The sequence below is a fragment of the Equus caballus genome, chromosome 11 (assembly GCF_041296265.1).
Source record: "Equus caballus isolate H_3958 breed thoroughbred chromosome 11, TB-T2T, whole genome shotgun sequence".
NCBI lineage: Eukaryota > Metazoa > Chordata > Mammalia > Perissodactyla > Equidae > Equus > Equus caballus.
In genome coordinates, this window is record NC_091694.1 from 1,938,473 (window position 1) to 1,959,496 (window position 21,024).

Consider the following 21,024-nt stretch of genomic DNA (forward strand, 5'->3'; position numbering starts at 1 on the left):
ATGGGGGGAGAGGCTCGATGCCATTTGAGAGAAGAGCTGGTGGGGTTGCCTCGCAGGCGGGTGATGGCGTGTGAGTTCGGCTCACGCTTGCTGCTGCAGGTGGCCCCTGGCGAGGTTCACTGCAGTAGCCCAGCTTCTGAGTGACAGTGCCTTCACTTCTGGGGCGGTCCAGCCACCTTTGGCCCCTCCATCCTTGAGGGTCTGGGGTCCTGTGTGGCAGCTGGAGGGAACCCACTTCCTATAAACCGCACCACAGGTGACACACGCCTGACACATGGACACAGGGAGCAAGGAAGGGGCCCAGTGCTCTCCGGCCACCAGCCCCCAGGAGGGAGGGGAGAGCGCAGCCAACACCCTGTGCATGGCGCCCTCAGGGCTCCTGGTGTGAGCAGTGACACAGCTCTAACAGACGGGAAGGTTGGGATGATGGAGCTTCGGGAGGAAGGTCAGAGCTCAGCCTTGGGCACCTTGAGGTTGAGATGCCTCCTTCCCTGAAATGAGGCGTTGGGTAACCAAAATGGGCGGAGGAGTCTGGAGTGCGGGAGACAGGTCTGGCGGGAACTGCTGGCTCAGGCCCGGCACAAGGTGGGAGCCCCCAGGCGGGCGGGTGTGGGTGGAGCAGAGGCTCAGGGTGAGCCAGGTGGAGGGGAGTCTCCTGCAGGAAGAGCTTGGGGAGAAGGGGGGCGCCATCAAGGAGAGGGAAGAGGAGGCAAGGAGGCACAGGCAGAGGACCGACCCCTGGATGCGGCCGCTTGGAGGGCACAGCACAGAATGTGCACCAGGGCCTCCCTTGGCTGCACCCTGGAGTGCAGGCGTCCCCGTGCTGTGTTCACGCAGCTGCTGTGGGACTCAGGGTGGCTGAGCAGAGCCCAGCTGGAGTTGGGCAAGGGGGTCCAGGCCCAGAGAGCACTGTGTTGGGAGGGCAGTGGGACCACCCTCCGTGGGTACCTGCAATGAGGTGGGGACAAGGGAGGGCAGAAGGGCAGAGGGTGGACACACCCACCCGCCCCACCTCCCATTTCCTCTCCTGCACCCCCACACGCCCACCCTGCCCTCCAGCCATCACGGAGACCCTCGACTGTGCCCCACCCCAGCTCACACGGCACAGCCCCACAAACACACAGCTGCGGCCTTCACTTGATGCTGTTTCTCTCCCATTTTCCTGTGTCCACCCCACAGCCTCCCTGATCGGACACACACATGTCCCACGATGCCCCTCGGGGGACCCTTGGCTGGGCCAGGGCTGGGCGTGGTGTTACTTCTTCTTGGGAATTTTCTTTTTTATCAACTCAAAAAATTCTAGAGCAAGAGACAGATTTCTGGTACATAATCCCCCTACCTTGTGGCCCCTTTTGTGAGGGGGGACCCCACAGTCCATGGGGGCCCTGCGTCCTGCCCTCCTGAGCCCTGGATGGGGAGCAGGAAGGACCAGAACCTCAGTGCCTCGGCACCCCCCACTGCGGCTGTGTGCCCTGGGCCCGGCCCATGGGGTGGTGGTGAGCTTCCCGCCTCCGGGGGCTTACGCTGGACTGGGGCTCTGTGGGGACCCTCAGAATTCCCGCCAGAGTCTTCTGAGCAGGCACTCCTGTGATCACCCCACCTTCAGTGGGGAAACTGAGGCACAGGGAGCCTAGGGGGCTGAGCCCTAAGCAAACCCCTTGGCCAGGCTGCCCCTCTGTTGAGCTTTGCGATTGCCAGCATTTGCGGACAGGGAACGGAGGCCTGGGGTGAGGATGGGCCCACAGCTGGCAGGGTCGTCTGGAGGCCGGTCCCTCTGGGGATCTGAGCCTCTGCTGAGTCTTTTCCTGGGGACCTCACTGCCCTCTGCCCTCCAGGCCTGGGGCCAGCAGCCAGGAGGGTGGAGGTGGCAGGATGATGCCAACCCGAGGGCCTCGGTGGAGAGCCTCCTGGAAGGACTTCAACCCTCAAATGCCACTCCTCCCTGGCAACCCCCTCACCCCCCCCGCGTCCCTCCCCTGTGTCCACCTCTGCAGCTCCTCAGGCCCTGGTCCCTGCCTCCGAGCCTCCCTCCCCACCTCAGAACACCTGCCACCACCCTCCCCCAGGGCTCACCTACCACCGACCCCGTGGCCTCTGCTGCCCGGTCGACCTTCCCCAAAACTGGGTCAGTCACCTCTCCTCTGCTCAGAGATCCACAGTGGCTCCCTTTGGCCCAGTGGAATGCCCTACCCCACTCAGCGTTCCCGAGACTTAGTTTCCCCATCTGTGCATTGGGGATAACGGTGCCCACCACAGGTGGCTGTAATTTGAGGGGTGGGGTCTGCGCCTGGAAGCAAACTGCCCCGAGTGCCAGTGACTGTGGGGGTGGGGTCCTGGAGGGGCGAGGCCAGGAAGGTCCTGAGAGGTGTCCCTGTCCCCGTGTGTGCTGCCCCGCCTTCACTGTCAATCCTGTCGGCCACCTGGATTATGGCCTCAGCCTTCTCGGCCATCAGCGGGGCGGCAGGCCCACTGCTGGCGATGTGGACAGGATGTACCTGGGGCCAGGGGTGGACTCAGGTCAGAACTGAGGGAGCATCTGGCCAGTGCCCAATGGTTTACAGGTGGAGAAACTGAGACCTGACCCAGCTGGAGAGGGGGTCTGGTGCTGTCCCTGGGGGCCTGGATGGCCTGGCCCTGCCTCTCGCAAGGCCAGCCAGGGACCCACTGGGGATGCCAGGTCCACTGGGGCGGGCGAGATGGCTGAGGGTGGGGGGGGCCCAGACTCAGTCCCCTCCCCCGGCCACTGGCCACTGGCTGTTACTTGATTTCATTCCACTTGATGAAGCAGCTCTTGTCCTTGTCCAGGGTCTGGAAGGCCTTGGGGATGACGCTCTCCAGCTGCCCCATGGCCTGGAACTCCTTCATGTACTCAGAGAACTTGAGGTAGTTGAAGGAGCCTGGGACAACCAGGCACGGGTCACTGGGACACCTCACACAGGGCCGGGCAGCCCTGGCCAGCAGGGCCGGGCCCAGAGGGAGACTCCTGCCCTGGGGTGGGCGCCAGGCCCCGTGCCCTCCCCTGTGTGTCCTGGGCTGCTCAGCCAAGGGGAAGGGGAGCTCACAGACAGGCTCCTGTGTCCACTGCTTCCTCGGCCACAGCTGGGCCGCGCTGGGTGTGTGCGTGTGTGTGTTGTACCCTGGTCTCTGGTGTCTGTGGGCAGCAGTCTTTGTCCTTGTCCAGCAGGGAAGTGCCTATGGCCAAGGCCATCTTCTTCACCTGTGGGGAGAAGTCCTCGTCCATCCTGGCCCTGCGGTGGACAGGGAGCTGGCTCGGCAGGTCCATGTAGAGCGGAGGGGCACTCTTCTGGGACCCTGCATGGCGCTGGCTCCTGCTCCCCGAGTGGGGTCCCAGCTGGCCTCAGGCAGCAGACGGCAGGGGGAGGAGTCAGCTGTCCTAGCACCCTTGGGGCCCTGGCCACACGGAGACCCCTGTGCCCAGGGCCCCAAGGAAGACGCAGCTGAGCCCTCACCACTTGCTGGCTGGCCAGCTTGAGGTAGTCCCCCCATTTCACAGAAGAGACTGAGGCTCCGAAACCATAAGTGATGTGAGCAAGGTCTTTCACTTTGCTCTGAAGAGGCAGAGGTGGCGGCCATCTGACTCCTCAACGCCACCAGGGAACTTCCCTCTGTCCTTCAAGGCCACCTCCTCTGGAAAACCTTCCTGGGTGCCTGAAGTGCCACCTCCTCCCACGGAGACTCAGGCCTCACTCTACCAGATCCCAGACGAGCGGGCCCTGGTTGTCCCAGCTGGACACTGACCCCTCGGGGAGAAACATACAGGGCACAGGCCGGTCTCTAGGTGGCCGGGACGGAGGAAGGCCCAGACGCTCTCTGAGCAGGGATGACCACCACCCCTCTCCAAGCCCTCAGGAGGGCTGACCTAGGGTGCGTCTGCCCACAGCCCCAGCGAGGTGTGCACGTCACTGTCCCCACCTCATGGAGAGTCACAGTCGAGGAGGAGCCACCGACCAGGCTGGGACTGAAGCCCAGGGGGAAGGGGTCGGCACAGACCAAGGGGCCAGCAGGCGGCAACCAGACCATTCTGTGCCCCTCACGGCGCCCATGACCCTCTGGGCTCTCAGGTTCCTGTCCCCGAGGGGGGTTGGGTTCTGGGACTCAAGGCAAAGTAGCTATTTCAGAGGCTCCTTTGTCCTCTCGAAAGTTCACAGGGTTGTGGAGCCTTCCAGAACACGCTTCCATCTCCAGGAGGGGCAGCCCCGTGACCCATGGGTCCCGAGAAGGGCTGGGCAGTGGCTGGAGGAGTGTCTACTTTCCTTCCCATGGAGAAGCCACAGGTCAAAGGTTGCAGCTCACCCCTGGCAGCCTGGGGAGCAGCGAGTGTGGGCCCCGACCGGGTCCTGCTTCCATGCCCTGGGTGTGCCCCCAGCTGCTCTGGGCCTCCAGCTCCTCACCTGTGGAATAGGGAGACCCCTGCCCACCCTGACCCTTCATAGGGTCGTGCGAGGAGCCAGGAGGGAAGGAAGATGGTGGGGAAGTGGCTTTGGGCCCTGCGGTGGGCCCCCCCACATCACCACTAATGGCCGACTCTGGCAGCCAGCACAGGCAGTAGGGCGGGGGTGGTCAGCCGGGATCAAGGGCAGGCCTGGACTCCTGAGGCCCACTGGACAGGCCCCCCACCCTACATCCTCAGCTGAGACCCCGACTCCCCTCTCCCACCCCAGAATCTTGGGCTCCCCCGGGAGGGAGGGGATGCCCTGCCCGACACTCAGGGCCCCGCCAGAGGCCAGTGTCCTCCCCTTCATGGAGGAGGGGCTGGACCAAATTCCAGGCCTGGTCTGGCCAAGCCTGGGGTCGACATCCTGTCTGCAGAGCGTTGTGGGCACCCTGGGCTGTGCCGATTCACCACTCCCTCCCACCCCACTCTCTCTGAGGCGCCCGCCCGTGAAGGCAGGGGAGCCTGAGATCACAGCTGAGACAGCGGGGGAGGCAGAGTGGGAACTTGCTGGCGGTGTAGTTATAGCTCCTGATCGGGCCTGGGATGGAGTCCCACTTGGCATATATAGTGAGGGCAGTGGGGCTGCGAGGAACCACACAAAGCCGGCCATGCGGCCCCTGCCCAGCCTGCTGGGGCCTGCTCAGTGCCTGGAAGGGCCCCTGACCCTGTCATTACCGCCGCCACCACTGCACCCTCCCCACCACCACCTCACTGCCCTCCACAGCCAGAGCTGGCCAGAGCTTTAAGGTCTGGCTAAGAACCCCCAGCCCCCACCATTGCTGTGTCCTGGATGCTCCCCCAAGGCTGGCAGAAACCTCCCCCACTCAAGACCCCTCTGAACCACCCCTGTGGCCCTTCTGGGGACCGTGGGCTGCATCTAGCTTCTGCCCGTGAATCACCAAGTTCAGGTGCTAAGATGAGAAAAAGGCCTCGTGGCCAGAGGGAAGTGCCTGCCAGAGTTGGTGTGTCTGGGGGCCTGGGACACTCTTCTCTCCCAAGCCCCCCACCCCCACTCAGCACCGGGGGCCCTGAGGTTGGTGAATGGTCTCAGCGCTCCCCGCTCAGAGGCTGGCACAAGCACATGCATGCGCGCTGCCCACACCTGCAGACCCGCGCATACAGCTACCTTTGGACTGGGGCTCCCTCGGGGCTGCCCCCCATTCCTCCTCCTCTGCCTGCCCCCATGGATCTCCCTGGGATACCCCTAGCCTCCGGGGCCTTCCCTCTTCCTGTGGGTGAAGACGAGGCCCCAAACTCCTGCCAGGCAACTTGGGCAGCTCCGGCTGGGCCCAGTGCCCATGCCACCGTCCCCAGGCAGGGCTCCCCTCCGCCCGGCTTCCTTTGAGCGCTCTGGGGAGGCGAGTCCAGGTTGGGTGTAGGGAGAAGCTGTGGGGGGCTCCAGGTTTTATACCTGCCGCCATTCGGCCTGTTTACAACTTGAGGATGAAGCTCTCCCCCTGCTCCTCCCGGGCCCTCCAGCCTGGCACTGGTTGCCCCCAGGGGCTCGGTGGCACTTGGCGCGTCCACACCGGGTGGGCAGACTCGACTGTCAGCAGCCCTGGCCTCCCCAAGCCCAGGGTGGGGGTGGGGAGAGCCGACGGCACCGGTGATGGAGGGAGGAGCTCCAGTGAGGAGGACCCTCGAAGGAGGATTGAGTGAGTGGGAGCCTCACGCTGTCATCCTCATGGCCCTGCCAGCTGGAGCCCAAGCTCAGAGGGGCCTGGTGACTTGCCCACGGGCATGCAGCTGGAACCCAGGCATGTGGGCCTGCAGCTGCGGCGGCCATCTACGCTCAGTGGGGCTCAGGGAGCATGAGGCCCGTCCCCGCCCCAGGCAGCTCAGTGCGCAGGCAACTGTTGCAGGCAGCATGTGAGCGGGGCTTGGAGGGGCCCGATGAGGTGGCGCCACCCAACTGCCCCTCCCGTGCTGTGGCAGGGTTTGGGGGTTTGGGCCGGGTAGGGGCTCAGCTCAGCAAAGCCTGTGGTGGTTGGGCAGCCTGTGCTGGGGGCTCCAGGTTTGTACACGACAAAGCCTTTCCAAGCCACATCCTCTTCCTAGGTTGTGCTGCATCCCCCTGGTGGTGGTAGGCGGGGGGGGGGGGGGGGGGGGGGGCTAAGGGGTGGTCCTTGGCTGTCTCTGAACACCAAATGCATGGTCACCTTCTGCTCCAGGAGGTGGCTTCACCCTGCCCAGTGCCCAGAGCCCGGGCCGGCTTATGCATGGTGGTCAGGCCCTGGTCAGTGGCCTGTGAGCCAGGCCTGGGGCAGGGCTGTGAGTTGGGGCTGTGGCTTTCTCTGGGACCCTTACACAGACTTGGTGGCCTGGTGGTGGGGATGTGAGGGTTTTGCCCTTACTAATGAAGGTGACATTCAGTGGGATATGTGATGAATGACAATGAAAGCGATAAGCAGTGGCGCCTGCCATTGGGTGGCTCTGCCTCTATCAGGCCCCAGAGGGTCCCAGGCAGCCCCCATAGCAGCCCCCAGGCAGGTTATTCAAGAAACTCCAGGAAGGTGAGAACGCAGACCCCAGCGCATCTGCCCAAGGAGACCACGGGGACTGACCTGCCAGGGGCCGCTGGGCAGAGCAGGCACCACTCAGAGTCCCAGGCTTGGCCCTCAGGGGGATGTCCCAGCCCAGGATGGCCAGGGGGTGCTGCTGGGGACAAGTTGGTTCTACCGGCTCACTTCCCCAAAAGGCTGAGTTGTCCTGTCTGTGGCAGCGACTGCGGGTCAGTTGAATTCTTGCCCATCTGTGGGCTTTAGACGCACGCCGTTGATTTAATTAGGGTGGTGGAAGTGTTACCGGCAGGAGCTTCTTGGATCAGATGAAGAATGGTGTTTATTGCAGAATGTTTGGAGCATGCAGAAGGACCCAAAGGAGATGACATCACGTCCATGGGGATGTTTGATGACAAGGACGTCGGGGCTGGGCGTGTGGTCCTGCCCATGTTCTTCTCTGCTTTTCTGTAGCACGTGACACAGTGAGGGGGAGGCCACCTGTCTGGGGCTGCGGGGCCTGGCTCTCCAGCTGCAGACTCCTCGAGTGGGGTTTCTGTCTGTCGCCTAAGATCCCGCTTCGCCTGCTGGCCTCATGAGGGTGAGAGGGTGTGGCAGTCCAGGAGACGGTACCCCAAGCCTGCCAGGGTTGCCCAGAGGGTGCAGGCTGGCCAGGGTGTCTGAGAAGCCAACAGAATACACTGAACAACGGGGCCTCCTCTGGTAAGCAGCCAGGGCAGTAATTTGTCCCTTGGTCATTTGGGGGGTGGTCAGTGAGCCATGCCAGGGCCCGGCCGTAAATGGGACAGGGGGAAAGAGAGGTCTCTGTCAGGCCAGGATGGCTCCTGCGGGCATGGGACCCCAGGCACGGCTGTGTGGCCCCAGGCAAGGTGGCCTCCCTCCCTGGGTAGGGCCCTCACAGGGCAGTCTCCAGGGTGAGGATGGGGGACCAGAGAGGGACACACCACTGAGAGTCCCTCCCAGTGGTGGCCTGCCTGGAGGAGACGCCTCACCGTGTTCATGGGTTAAGCCTGCGCGTTGTGCACACAGTGCCGCGTCCCAGTGGTGACAGCACAGAACTTCCGGGCGCCCCTTCCAGCCTGCAGCGCCAGCTTGCCTTCGCGAGGGTCCCTGCTGCCCGCCTCCCATGCGGCGCCTGGCGGCTCCACGATTGACTTTCCTGAGTGCAAGTTTATCACGAGCAGAGCAGCCACCGCGACTCCGCAAGCTGCGCTGTGACCCGGCTCCGTGTCAGCCGGCGGGCTGAGAACGTTCCCGTAACTTCCTCGACTGGCCACCTGCTGCTCGGCCCTGAGCAGGTCCCAGCATTCTGTCACTAAAGATGCTGTTCCCATGTGTGTGTCTGTCCAAGGAGCCCGCCCCCTCCTTAGCTATGTTCACAGGATGTCACAGAATGACCGCAACAAACGAGAGTCCGTGGTCCCACAGAATCCCCCTCCAGAAGGATTTACCAGAGAGCTTCCCCACCCCGCCTGGGTGTCTTGTGCCCCTGCGTGGGCCGAGCCCGGCGCCCTGCACACCCACACTTACACTGCAGCCTTGTCCCCAGCAGGCAGCACCGACGTCCCCTGGATGTGTGTGTCCCTACAGTGGAACAGCATCCCGCCTCGAGAGGAACAAAGCACCGACACGATATGACACCACAAACCTTGAGCCCCAGATGCTGAGTGAGAGAGGCCAGTCACAAGAGGCCACATCGTGTGTGATTCCATTTGTCTCAAATGTCCCGAAGAAGCAAATCCGGAGGCAGAAAGCAGATTGTGGTTGGGGGGCTGGGGGCTGGGGAGAGAGGAGAGTGTTTAATGGGTACCGGGTCTTATTTTGGGGTGATGAACATGTTCTGGAACTCGATCAAGGTGATGGCTGCACAGCATTGTGAATGCACTAAATGCCACTGAATTGTTCACGTTAGAATGGTTTGTTTGCTGTTATATGAATTTCACATCAATTACAAAAAGAAATACGTGGAGTGGGAAACAATGCTTTTAATAAAGCGTAAATAAAACAGAAAACACAAAGAAATGAGCAGCAACGCAGGGTCTGCAGTGTGACCAGTCTGGCGCTGAGCCCCCCTCCGCCTGGCCCCTGTGAGGGAGGGAGGTGTTGTTGGCATCTTCTGGAAGGCCCTGTCTGTGCCCACCCTGCCTGGGCCATGAGACAAGGGGCAGGGAGCCTGGGGTTGGTCCTTGGGGTGGGGAGTGGGGGCGGACTCCTGGAACTGGCACCTGCCCTGAGCTGACAGTTGGCCAGTCCCCCGGGGCACCCCTGCGGTTCCACTTCTGTCCAGAGTCAGGCTGCCCCTCCTTACCCTAAATCCTGGCCCCAGCTCGCTGGCCCCGCTCTGGGCTCAGCTGGCCTGGAGGGGCCACTGTCGTCCCCCCTGTGCCCAGGAGTGGCAGGCACTGCCCCCTCAGGAGGCTCGGGTCTCGCGGGCCCTTGCAGGGCTGGCCCTGCCGCCTCCTGCCTGGAACATCTTTTATCGAGGGCCTGGCCTGCTCGGGGCCCCTGCTGCAGCCTGGAATCCCCTGCAAAGCCCGCAGCAGCCCAGCCTTGCCCTGTGATGCAAGGACTAGAAATATAGGAGGAATTAGCTCCTCTTTTCCTGGGAGCCACTTTTATGTACGGATGAATCTCTTGCAAGCCACAGCCTCCTCCAGATCCTGGCATGTCCCCCGGGGGTGGGCTGGGGGGCCCTGGACGGCCTGGAACACCAGGCAACATCTTTCCCTTCCTGGGGAGGCCGGGCACCCTTGGCGGCTGCACACTGCCTTCTGCGGTCTCTTTGGCAAATGCTGGAGTCCCCCCTCACCCCCGCCCCACAGAGCACAGCTGTGGTGGGCAGGCCTGTGTGGGAGGGGCTCTTCTGAGGTGGGGGCAGCTCTGCGCAGGCTCGGGTGGGGGACAGCCCTTCCCCTTGGCAGTTACACTGTCCTGTGTACACACAGGAGGGAGGGGCAATGTGGGCACAAGGGGCACCTGTCCCCCTCCCCTACCCCTAGGCAGGGGCCACAACCCAATGGCAGCAGGAAGGGGTGGGCTGGGGGAGCAGATCTGGGGATGTGGGTGGGGGGAGCCTGCTGGGGGGTGAGTCCTGGCAGGCTTGGGTGTCCCCGTGCCCCGTGACGCCCATTGTGGTGCCTAGCACGTGGGTTTGTGGGCTGAATGCAGGGCAGCCTTGTGTGCAGAAATGCTAATGTGGCTTATTATTACAGGAGGGACCCAAGAGGTGCTGACCCTGTCCCACGGCCCTGCCCCGTGTCCTCTACCTCTGTCGTGGGGGGAATGGTGCCCCCAAAAGATATGTCCATATCCTAATCCTGGTACCTGTGCATGGGACCTTATTTGGAAATGGGATCTTTTTTTAATTATTATTATTTCTTTTTAGGAAGTTCAGCCCTGAGCTAACATCTGCCACTCAATCCTCCTCTTTTTGCTGAGGAAGCCTGGCCCTGAGCTAACATCCGTGCCCATCTTCCTCCACTTTATATGTGGGACGCCTACCACAGCATGGCTTGCCAAGTGGTGCCATGTCCACACCCGGGATCCGAACCGGCGAACCCTGGGCTGCCAAAGCGGAACGTGAGCACTTAACCGCTGCACCACTGGGCCGGGCTTGGAAATGGGATCTCTGTAGGTGTGACCAAGTTAAAACAAGGTCACATTGGATTCCAGGGGCCCTAATCCAATGACTGGTTCTTCATGAGAAGAGGAGAGACACAGAGGAGAGACCATGTGGCCACGGAGGCAGAGATTGGAGTGATGTGGCCACAAGCCAAGGGACACCTGCGGCCACCAGAAGCTGGAAGAGGCAGGAAGGGGCCCTCCCTGGACCTTCAGAGAGAGTGCGGCCCTGCCGACGTGGTGATTCCAGACTCCCAGGCTCCAGAGCTGTGAGAGGACACGTTTCTGTTGTTTTTTTTTTTTTTAAGATTTTTTATTTTTTTTCCTTTTTCTCCCCAAAGCCCCCGCAGTACATAGTTGTATGTTCTTCCTTGTGGATCCCTGTAGTTGTGGCATGTGGGACGCTGCCTAAGTGTGGTTTGATGAGCAGTGCCATGTCCGCGCCTAGGATTCGAACCAACGAAACACTGGGCCGCCCACAGCGGAGCGCGTGGACTTAACCGCTCGGCCAGAGGGCCGGCCCCCACATTCCTGTTGTTTTAAGCCCCCAGTTGGTGGTCATTTGTTATGGTGGCCACAGGACACTCTCACGACCCCTCCCGGGGATGCTGTCATGCCCCCTGCTTCCTGCCCTCCCTCCCTCCCCCAGGCTCCCCCAGGCCCAGCCCTCACTCTGACCTCCTCCCTGAGGTGTAGAATGCGGGGGACACTCGCCCCCAGGGGCCATAGGCAGCTGCTGTCCCCCAGCTGGCCAGGCTCCTGGGCACCCTCCGAGCCCAACAGGGCCCGCCCAGGGTGCTCACCTGTGAGGGGTGCCGATCGTCCCCTGGCTCTGGCTCCAGGCGGCTCAGCTGTGTTCCTGCTTCTGCTTGGATTCGAAATTGTGACATTTTGCTTATCATGGATTTCTCTTACTATTTTTGACTCTTTAAGAGGTTGCATTAAAATATTAGCTACCTTGATCACTAAGCTTATTTCTGACAGCTTTCCTGAGAGGTAATTCAAACACCATATAGCTCCCCCTTTCAGAGCGTGCAGGTCAGTGGTCTGTAAGTATACTCACAGGGTCGTGCAACCATCCCCTCTATCTAATTCCAGAACATCGTCATCACCCCAAAAGAGGCCACGTACCCCCTAACAAGTCACTCCCCATCCCCCCTCCCCTGGGCCTCTGGCACCACCAATCCCCCGCCTGTCTCTCTGGATTCGCCTGCTCCAGGGACCTCACACGGGTGGAATCACACAGTCTTTGTCCTCTTGTGTCGGCTTCTCTCACTGAGCATCACGTTTCTACGCTTCTGAGGTCCGTCCGTGTCGCTGTGTGTGTCAGTGTGTCATTCTTTTCACAGATCCATAATATCCCATTGTGCGGCTGCACCACATTCCCTGTACCCACTCCTCTGTCGGTGGATGTTATTCCTGAGTTCTTGGGGCCACTTGGTGCCTTACTCACCTCCCCTGAGTCCGGGTCCAGCCCCCACCAGGGCCCCCCTGCTCATACACGTGGTGACCTCTCTCCCCTTGCCCCACTTATACCTAGGGGGGCTCTCCTCGATCTCTTCTAGGCCCGCGCCCCCTCTGTGGACACCCCTCCCAGCTAGGCCCAGCCCCCTTGGGTCAGCTGCAACTAGGGAAGGTGCCCTCCCCACACTGCCCCTGGCGGGGGGCAGGCAGGGCTTGCCCTTGACACCATCAGCTGTCAGCTGGGGACACCTCTGTGACCCCATACTCTTGGTCCCCAAGCTCCTGTCCATCCCCCGGTCTCCGTGGACCTGGGTGCACTCTGAGTCCTGTGGCAGAGAAGACAGGAAGCAGCCTGGCCTTGGAGGGTGGAAGCACGTGGTGACCAGCCAGCACCCCTCGGGCAGTGGTCACTCAGGTATATGGCACCCCTGCCCCCACTAATGTCAGGCCTGGTCCCTGCTTGGGCTGGGGCAGGCTCTGAGGTGTCCTGCCTCCACCCAGGTCAGCGGAAAGGGGGGCACATCTTCAGGGACCTCTTGCCATTCTAGTATCAGCAGAAGCCAGCCCTGTGGGAACCCCGGGGTGAGCTGGCCACTGGTCACCCCCAGACTGGGAGGTCCACGCCGTAAACTGTGTTCACAGAGACCTGTCACTCTCTCTGCCCCTGCCTCTCATAGTGGACAAGCAAGGCTGGGTGACCCAGGGCACGCAGCATGGGGGCTTTGCCACTGGGGCTGGGGCCCTCTGCCACCTTCCCTGCCCTTTCTCAGAGGCAGGGGGCCTGCCCTCAGCCCCCAGGTTGAGGAGAGAGACTCATGCAGCCCGGCCTGCAGGTGACCAGCCCCAAGGGCCAGCTCTGGCCTCCCCAGGGCCACAGAGCTCTATCCTGCCCATGTGACCTTGTCGTGCAGGCAAGGGAGGCCAGGGGCCTCGGGCTCAGGGGACCCTGGAAGGGCAGGAGTTCCGAGCGCCAACTCCAGAAGCACGTGGACAGACTCTCCCCTGCATTCCTGCGCCAGTCCTCCTGGCCCACGTCATGGTGAGCAGCGAGTGCTTGGCGACCGGGCACGCACAGGAAGCACTGGTCAAAGTGACAGATTAGTGGTGGGGGGCCTTGGAGGACCCCAGCTCAGCGGTCACTCTGCTAGGGGAGCGGCAGGGCTTCGAGGACCCTGGGGCGTGGAGGAGAAGAGGCGTCACTCCGATCAAACGGAGCGCTGGACCTGGAGCCCGGAGGAGGATCCCCGTCTCTAAAGCCCCGAGACCTGGCCCTTCCGGGTGTGCACGCGTGTGTGTTCACAGGCAGACCACTGTCACAGAAAGCCGGCTTCCGACCCGGGCACTGAGGCCAGCCATGGTGGCACAGACAGTCTGGACACAGGCATGTTAGGGCCACTGGTCATCTCCCCTGCCTGTCCCCAAAGAGCCCCCCTGGCTGCGTTGGGGTCCAGATGTCTGGGGCACCTTCCTGCGTGGGGCAGAGACAGACCCTCCACATGCAGGCTGGCAGTGTTGGCCCTGCCTCCTGGGCAGGGACGGGAGCCCCCGACTGTGGAGCCAGCCCCCTCACACTGGGGGCACTCCTGGACCACAGCCCCCAGCCTCTCATGCCACGGTGGCCTCTGACCCTCGGGCCCTGAGATCTGAGCACCTGCTACGGCTGGGGCCTCCACTGGCCACTGGACCTGTGGCTCCTGCCTTTTCAACAGCCGCCTGTGGGCAGAGCCACTTACAGCAGCAGCTGCAGGATCCAGGCCTGTAAGAAGGTTCTAGATGCCCCATCCTCTTCTACAGGCCTGAGGGGAGGTGGGGCCACCCCACCCACAGCAGGGGACCCCTAAGGTCTGAGGGGAAAGGAGGGGACCCCGGACTCTTTCTTTGCCCGTTAGGGGGACTTTCTACACAAGGGGCCGCGCTAGATTCAGAGGGTGCATCCGGGCACCTCTCCTGAAGGGGCGGGCCCTCACCATCCTTCCTTTGTCCCTGCCCACCCCTCTGCCAGGAACACTGATCCTCATTCTGCCCAAAGCCTTTCGGGCCCTGCTGCCGGGGCTGCCCCTCCTGCTCCCACCACCCCCTCCCTCCCGCTGGGCCCTGCCAAGGGGTTTTGCTCATCTGGCCAGAGAATGAATGGATGGATGAGCAACCGAGTGAGCAACCCAAGTTACATAAAACTCAACTCGGCAAATCTGGCTACACTGTAACTCTCCCGACTCCCACTGGGGGGGAGCCGGGGGAAGGGGCCTTGGTCCCCGCCTGCCCGTCCCCAGCCTCCTGCGCGGCCCCGCCCGCCCTCCTGCAGCGCCACCGCATCGGTGCAAGATGGCGCGGCAGGGCGCGCGGCGGGCGGGGAGGGGACGGTCCCTCGGTGCCCGGCGCCGCTGCGCCCGCCCTAAACGCCCGGCGCTGTTCACTCCCGGGCGGGGGCGGCCGCTCCTTCTGCACGGTTGTCGCAGCGTGGCACAGGCGCGGGCGGTTCGTGCACAAATAGTCCCCCCGCCCCACCAGGGCCGGAGCCGCCCAAAGGGCGCGGGGACCAGACCCCGAGCTGCCTCCCAAACCTGCGTGTGCAGGCCGCGTGCCGGCCCCGAGCCCCGTGCGCGTGGGCCCCTTGCGCGCGCCTCCGGCCACCCTGCGCGCGCTTTCGTATTCCTCCTGCGTGACACGGTGCCCACCCCCGCGTGTGCCGCCGTACTCCGCGGGCCGCGGTGCCTACCCCGCGCCGCCGCGCACCCTCCCGCCTCCGTGCCCCCAACTCCGTGCACCTTCCGCCTCCGAGCGCCCCCCTCCCCCCGCCTCCGTGCCCCCCCTCCTCGTCTCCGAGTTTCCCATCCTGCGTTTCTGTGCTCCCCCCGTGCCTCTGTGCCCCCAAACGTCTCCGCGCCCCAACTTGCCTTGGTGCTCCTCGCGTCTCCGTGCCCCCCCAGCCGGGGAGGGAGTCCCCCCCCGCGCGCGCTCCCGCCAGTGTTTTCGGACTGCACCAGCCCGGAGCCCCGCGGCGCCGCGGCCGGCCGGGCGGAGGCGCCTCGTCTGTCGCCGCCGCCCGCTCCGGCACCGGCCCCGACCGCCGCCCGCATCCGCACCCCGCACCCCGCCGGCCCGGTGGCTGTGGCTGGGGCGCTCGGGGGCGCGGCAGGCAGGGCGCGCTCCGCACCTGCGGCGGCCGCTCGGGCGATGGCGCGGCGCGGGCCGGGGCCGCGGGCGTCCTGAGCGCTGCGCCCGCCTGGGGATGCCCGCCGCGCTGCTGGCCCTGGCCATGTCGTCGTCCTTCTTCAACCCCAGCTTCGCCTTCAGCTCGCACTTCGACCCCGGTGAGTCCGCTGGCCGCGCCCCTCGCCAGCCCTCTGCGCGGCCCCAAACCTGCCGGTCCTGCTTCACGTCCCCCCACTGCGGACATGATGCTTCCTGAGCCACTGATTTCCTATTTTGCATGGAAATTAACCCTTTCCCCACCCTGAGCGGAGCCCGCGGCAGAAGGAACGGGCAGGGTCCCCCAGAGGCCCGGATCTGTGGAGGTGGGTACACCTTGGGGCTGGCGCCGGTACAGCTGAGGCCTCCGGCAGCCTGGTGGGCAGTGGAGGCACAGCCTGTGTCTCTGTGGATGCCTCCAGGTAACTGGGGCAGGAGGGCTAGGGTTGGTCCCAGGTGTCCAGGGGAGGAGGAGGCCAGGACTGAGAGCCCTGGGAAGGTGTGGGAGTGTCCCCTGGGGCCCAGGCCACCCTGGCCCCTGCTGTCTACAGCCTGAGCGTGGGAACCTCCTTCCCAGGCTGGGAGCCGGTTCCAGGGAGCCCTGCCCCACCACCAGGCAGCCTGCATGGGGAGGTGGGAGCAGTGGCTGGCCCTCCGGACAGAGCCCACTGGGCAGAGGCTCAAGGGACAGGCCTCAGTGGGTGCCCAGATCCCCCTGGACAGTGGGGGAGGCCGAGGTGGCGCTGTCAAGCCAGCTGCAGGGGACCTCTTACCCCGCCAGGCCGGTGGCCCTGGCAGCGTGTTTACCGGTGGCTGCCTGGCCTCCTGGCGGCAGTGCGCAGCCGGGGTGGGCAGAGGGAGCCCCGGTGGCTGGAGGCCTGCATCTGTCACCAGGAGGTGGTAGGCTTTCTTCCCCTTGCCTCGGCCAGCTCCAGCCCCCTCTTGGCCTGAGGGGGAGGTAAATGCCTGCCCTGGCCCAGGGGCTCAGAGTCCCACCCACTTGTCACTGGGCCTCTGGCACAGGCTAATCCAGCCAAAACAAAGCTGGGCGCCCATGTGACGGGCTCTCCTGGGTCTCGCCTTGGAGGAGGGCCAGTGTGTGAAGCAATGCGTAGGGTCCCCTGGGCACGGCCCCATCTGAAGGCATTTGCTCCTGGGGGAGGGGAGCTGACGGGAGGTCTGTCTGCTGGGCTTAGGGTGTGGGTGTCACTCGCTCAGAAATGACTTCCCAGGCAACTCCCGGGACTTGGAGAACATGGTGTCGCTAGTGGATGGCCCAGAATCCGGGCGGCTGCAGCCCTGGCTGGGCCCTGAGGGCGGGGGCTGGAGGTGCCCTGCTGAGCAGCCCCAGGACCAGACAACCCTTAGGGACAGGGGGCCAGGAGGCTCTGGGCTGGCGTTCCAGGCAGTGAGCCTGCTGGGAGCGGGGGGTCCAGCCTCAGGACTGCCGGCCTTGGAGCTGTTGGCAGGGGGTGGTGCCAGGACTGACCCAGCATGGAGGCCTCCCCATGCCCTGCCTCTTGCACTCTTCGCGGTGCCCACACTTGCCCCATGTGGGGGTCAGTTACCCCTCCCTACACCCAGGTGTGGCCGGAGCAGAGACCCTTCCTCCACCTTAGAGAAACAGTGGGCCTTCGCATTTCTTGCAAGTGTTCGGGTAAACAGGTGTGATCAGTGTAATTATAACGTGTCGGTTTAATGACTTACAGGGGAGAAAGTTGTCAGGAGGCCAGGGGAGGTCTCCTGTCTGCAGGCCGAGCAAAGGGGAGAGCTGTATCCCACGGCGGGCACGGCAGGAGGGCCTGCCCTGGGTAGCAGGCTGTGGGGCTGGGGTGCAGGGCTCCGTGTTGGCCCCCACGTGGGTGGCAGGGAGGAGGAGGGGTTGGGTTCGCTGCCCCCTACTAAAGGCCCGGCTTTCAGAGCCTGCTCCCACCCCCTGGAGTCCCTTTGCCCGCCCTCACTCTGAGCCTCAGCTTTCTTATCTGTAAAGTGGGATCAGGACGCTAACATCTGCTCCTCCCCCACATACCAGGCCCTGGGTGCCGTTGTGTGCCTGGGGAAAACTGGACCCTCAATAACCCGGGACTCCGTTGGGGAGGGGGACACAGAGACAAGGCCACAGTGGCTTCGTGGCTTTTTTCAATCCCCTAAGGGAGAGAGATGGTTCTTTCTGAGGTCTGCAGTATCTGGGGGCGGGGGGGGGGGGGGGCCCGCTGGGAGTCCACCAAACCCAGAGGGCAGGAGAGACTCATGTCCACGGCTGTCTCGGAGTTTGTTTATGTGGTTGCTCACAGGCAGGGGTGGACAGAGGGGCCGCGCCTGGGCAGAGGGTCCTCACAGCATCACCAGGAGAGGCCTTGCTGCCCACGGTCGGCTCTGCATCCGTCCTGGGATTCTGTGGCAGTCTCCATAGAGGGGGTGGCATTGCTGGCAGTTACGTCAAGAGAAGTGGGCTGAGTTTGAGGACCATGCTCGAGTGTGACCTGGGGGCTGAGGGGCCTCATTTAAACCAACGCCCCCCCACCTCTCAGATATGTTCGGGCCAGGGCCCTGGAGGGGGCCAGGCCTGAGTGCGTGCTCCTGGGGCTACGCGGGCCGGTGTCGACGAGGCTCTGGAAGGGCTGCCTCCTCTGAGGCCCAGCTCTTCCCCAGGATGTGGGTGACTGTGGGGATTCCTTGGCAGTCCTAGTCCCATGACGTCAGCACTGTGTGGCCTTGGGCTGGTCACTCAACCTCTCTGAGACTCAGCCCTGTATAGGTGAAACCTCACCTTGGGGAGACCAGGTAGGTGGGGCATGGAAGCCAAGAACTGAGCGGTGATGGGGGTGCCATGTGGGGGTCAGGAACAGCTGGGCCAGACTAGGAGGGAGGGATGGTGTAGCCTCAAGGCAACCGGGGTTGCCTCTCCCACCAGAGCGCCCCAAGGCAGGGGGCTGACCTTGCTTCTCGCCCTCTTCAGCCTCGGCTGACCAGATGCGACCCCTGGCCTCAGCAGGGGCTGGGCAGGTAGCAGGTCAGGGCGCTGTGCTTTCTGGGCAGGGGTCACTGTTGACGGGTGGGCGGGACTTGAGTTTGGGGAAGCTCGGGGAGGACCAGGCAGCCCCTGCCCTGACCCCGCCCGCAGGCGCTCTTGGCTGGCGTTGTGCCCGGCGCACGTCCTCAGCCGGCAGCCTGCTCACTGGTGTTGGAGCGTGAGCGGTGCCAGTGCAGGGCTGGGCACGCCGGGCCTTAGGGTGACAGCGTTGACAGGGTGAGGCGGAGGGCGTGTGTGCCAGCCGGGCTTGGTCTGAGCTGGCACAGGCACAGGTGCACTTGGGGGACTTGAGGGCTGAGAGGGCACCCTGAGAGTGGGCTTGGGGGGGCCTGGGAGCCTGCTCCCTGGCTGGTGGAGGCGCCCTGGCAGCGGTTCTCAAGCCTGAGGGCCCACGCTCACTGCCTGCTGCCCGGGCCTGGCTGGGGGCACATGCTGCCGGGCCCTCCTGGACTGTGCCCTTTGACCTCTGCAGCCCCGGTGGAAGCTGTGGCTGTTGGGGGGTCTGTGGGGTGTGGGCCAGCGCGGGAAGGGTAGTAGTGGGAGGTCATGATCCCCTCTGGGCATGGGGGGAGGGAAGACAATTTCTTTGCATTCCAGCACATTCTCCAGGAAGCCAGGCTCTGCCCTTCCCTCCATGGGGGCTCTTTCTCCCCCACGGGGCCCTGCACCCACGTGCACCTGTGCAGCTGCGCGCACACGGGTACTCAAGTGCACACATGCACTCGCACGTGAATACACACACGAATGCACACATGCATGTACATATGCTCACATGCCATCATGCACGTGTAAACATCACACCTACGTTTGCACAATACACCCACACATACGCGTGCTCACACACACTCCTGTAAACACACACATCTACACCCCACACGTGCACACATACACCTTCACATAGGTGAACACTCACACACCTGCTTTGTGCACACTTGCTGGCACAGAGCCCACTGTTTAAAGTGTGCAGTCACCTCCTTGTGGGTGGGGGGGCCTCCTGGGGCTCAGTTCCCTCGAGCATGGCCTCCTGACCCGCTGGCCCCACACCCCCGGGCTGGCCGCCCCCATACTCCTCCTGTCTAGCAGAGCCTGAGCTTGGGGCTGGCCTGGACCCTGGTCCCTCCGAGGCCACACCCTTTCCCCGGCCTTGGGTGAGTTTGAACCAGGTGTGTTGATGCCCCTGGCTTTCATGTGTGGAAGTTCCTGCTACCTTGTCTCTGGGGGTCCAGCCCATGAGGCCCACCTAGTCCCGGCCCAGGGCCTTTTGTGCTGTGGCCCCCGACCTCCTGTTCGGCCCTGCTTCATCCAGCCATGGCGTGGTCATCACCTCCTCAGCCCTATCCTGACATTGACTTTCGCTGCCCTAGGTGGGGGTCAAGGTCATGACTGGGGAGGGGGAACCAGATCCCCCGCCGCCTTTCCCTTGGCCCTCAGCTCCACCTCTGCTCTCATTTCAGTCAGGAGCTGTAACCACCCCGAAGTCTCAGTGGGCAGGGACGCCTGTGCCCTGAGCAGGTGGCCTGAGGCTCGGGGGGCCTGGAGCTGTTCCTCCCAGTGGTTGGCCCACAAAGGCTGCCCCTGTCACCTGGCCACAGAGCTTTTCCTGAGGGTGGGCCGCGCCTGGCCCCTTCACCCGCAGTCATGGCCTTGGGGTGTATGCACCCATCCTCCATCTGCAAAATGTGCTCCTCCTTGCACCCCACCTTCCCCACCTCGGTGGGCTCCTGGGGTGTGGTGGCATAGCGTCCCCCTACAATGCAAGCCCATCTGAAGCCTCAGAACGGTACCTTGTTTGCAAAGAAGGTCTTGGGAGATGTTATAAATGAAGATGAAGTCCTGCTGGACTAGGGTGGGCCTAAATGCAGTGTCTGGGGTCTGCACGAGGGAAAGCGGAAGGAGACCTGGGAGCGAGCAGGAGGGGCCGTGTGCCAGTGGAGGCAGAGACTCAAGTGATGCAGCCCCCAGCCAAGGGACGCCTGGGCCTCCAGGAGCCGCAAGAGGTGGGATCGTCCCCTGGAGCCCTGGGGGGAGCACGGCCCTGACATGGGGTATCTGCCCACAGCTGAGACCCTGCAGGGGTCCCCCAGTTTGTGGTCTGCTGCTCGGGCAGCCCACACGCTCCTACAGGGCGCTCTGGGCCCTGGGGACTGTCTGGGGCCACGCCTGCCTGCCCCTCCTCTGTGTGAACCGGGCAGCCACCCCCCCAGAGGCTTCTGGAAGAAGGTGAGGTGGCCACAGGACCTGCCTGCCTGCCTCTCTCAGAGGAGCCTCCTGCCCTCGGAGGAAGCGGGGAGGGAGTGAAGGCAGGGGGGCCGGGCTAGGGTGCCCAGCATGGGTGGCAGCTCCCGAGGGTCCCTCTGGGGTTAGGTGGCTGCCTGAGCCGGGTAAGTGCACGGGCCTTCTGGGCGGATGGACACTGTCCCCTCGGCCCGGGCTGGGGGCTGTAGTCCTGAGGCTGGCCCTGCTCTGGCCCTGCCAGGGCGAGGGGCAGCGTGGGAGTGGGCAGGGCCAGCCAGCGCCAGGCTGGGGGCACCTGTTGCAGGGGGTGTGAGGTGAGGCAGCAGGATGCTGGCCAGCTTCTGGAGGGCCAGGCGCGGCCCTGCAGGCCACCTTTCCCCGAGGGAGAGGAGTGCGGCTCCCACTCACCCACTGGCTTGGGCACATGGCATCGGGCAGCCCTGACCAGCTGGCCTCGGGCTGGCCAGGGAGACAACCTGCCTGTCCATGTGGGCCAGCCAGGGACA

General features: G+C 63.8%; 2 protein-coding genes and 2 long non-coding RNA genes across 4 annotated transcripts in view; 2 read left to right on the forward strand and 2 right to left on the reverse strand.

Annotated features, from left to right (window-relative positions):
* Positions 1-2,051: 2,051 nt before the first annotated feature.
* Positions 2,052-3,356, reverse strand: PVALEF (parvalbumin like EF-hand containing). Its single transcript, XM_067053922.2, is given in 5 exon segments — positions 2,052-2,482; positions 2,485-2,495; positions 2,762-2,897; positions 3,137-3,169; positions 3,172-3,356. Coding segments are annotated over 5 exon segments (579 nt in total). The 5' UTR covers positions 3,284-3,356; the 3' UTR covers positions 2,052-2,195.
* A 3,923-nt stretch (positions 3,357-7,279) lies between these two features.
* On the reverse strand, positions 7,280-8,107 carry LOC111775568 (uncharacterized). Its single transcript, XR_002811272.2, has 2 exons — positions 7,968-8,107; positions 7,280-7,634 (listed from the first exon to the last, which is right to left on the reverse strand). It is a non-coding gene; the product is annotated as an uncharacterized lncRNA (long non-coding RNA).
* Positions 7,551-9,007, forward strand: LOC138916081 (uncharacterized). The gene is made up of 2 exons (XR_011422748.1): positions 7,551-7,677; positions 8,005-9,007. It is a non-coding gene; the product is annotated as an uncharacterized lncRNA (long non-coding RNA).
* A 6,014-nt stretch (positions 9,008-15,021) lies between these two features.
* Positions 15,022-21,024, forward strand: part of AATK (apoptosis associated tyrosine kinase) — a 40,646-nt gene continuing 34,643 nt past the window's right edge. The window contains exon 1 of the mRNA XM_023651823.2: positions 15,022-15,371. Coding sequence (XP_023507591.1) covers positions 15,290-15,371 — 82 coding nt within the window. The 5' untranslated portion in view covers positions 15,022-15,289. The remainder of the gene's footprint in view (positions 15,372-21,024) is intronic.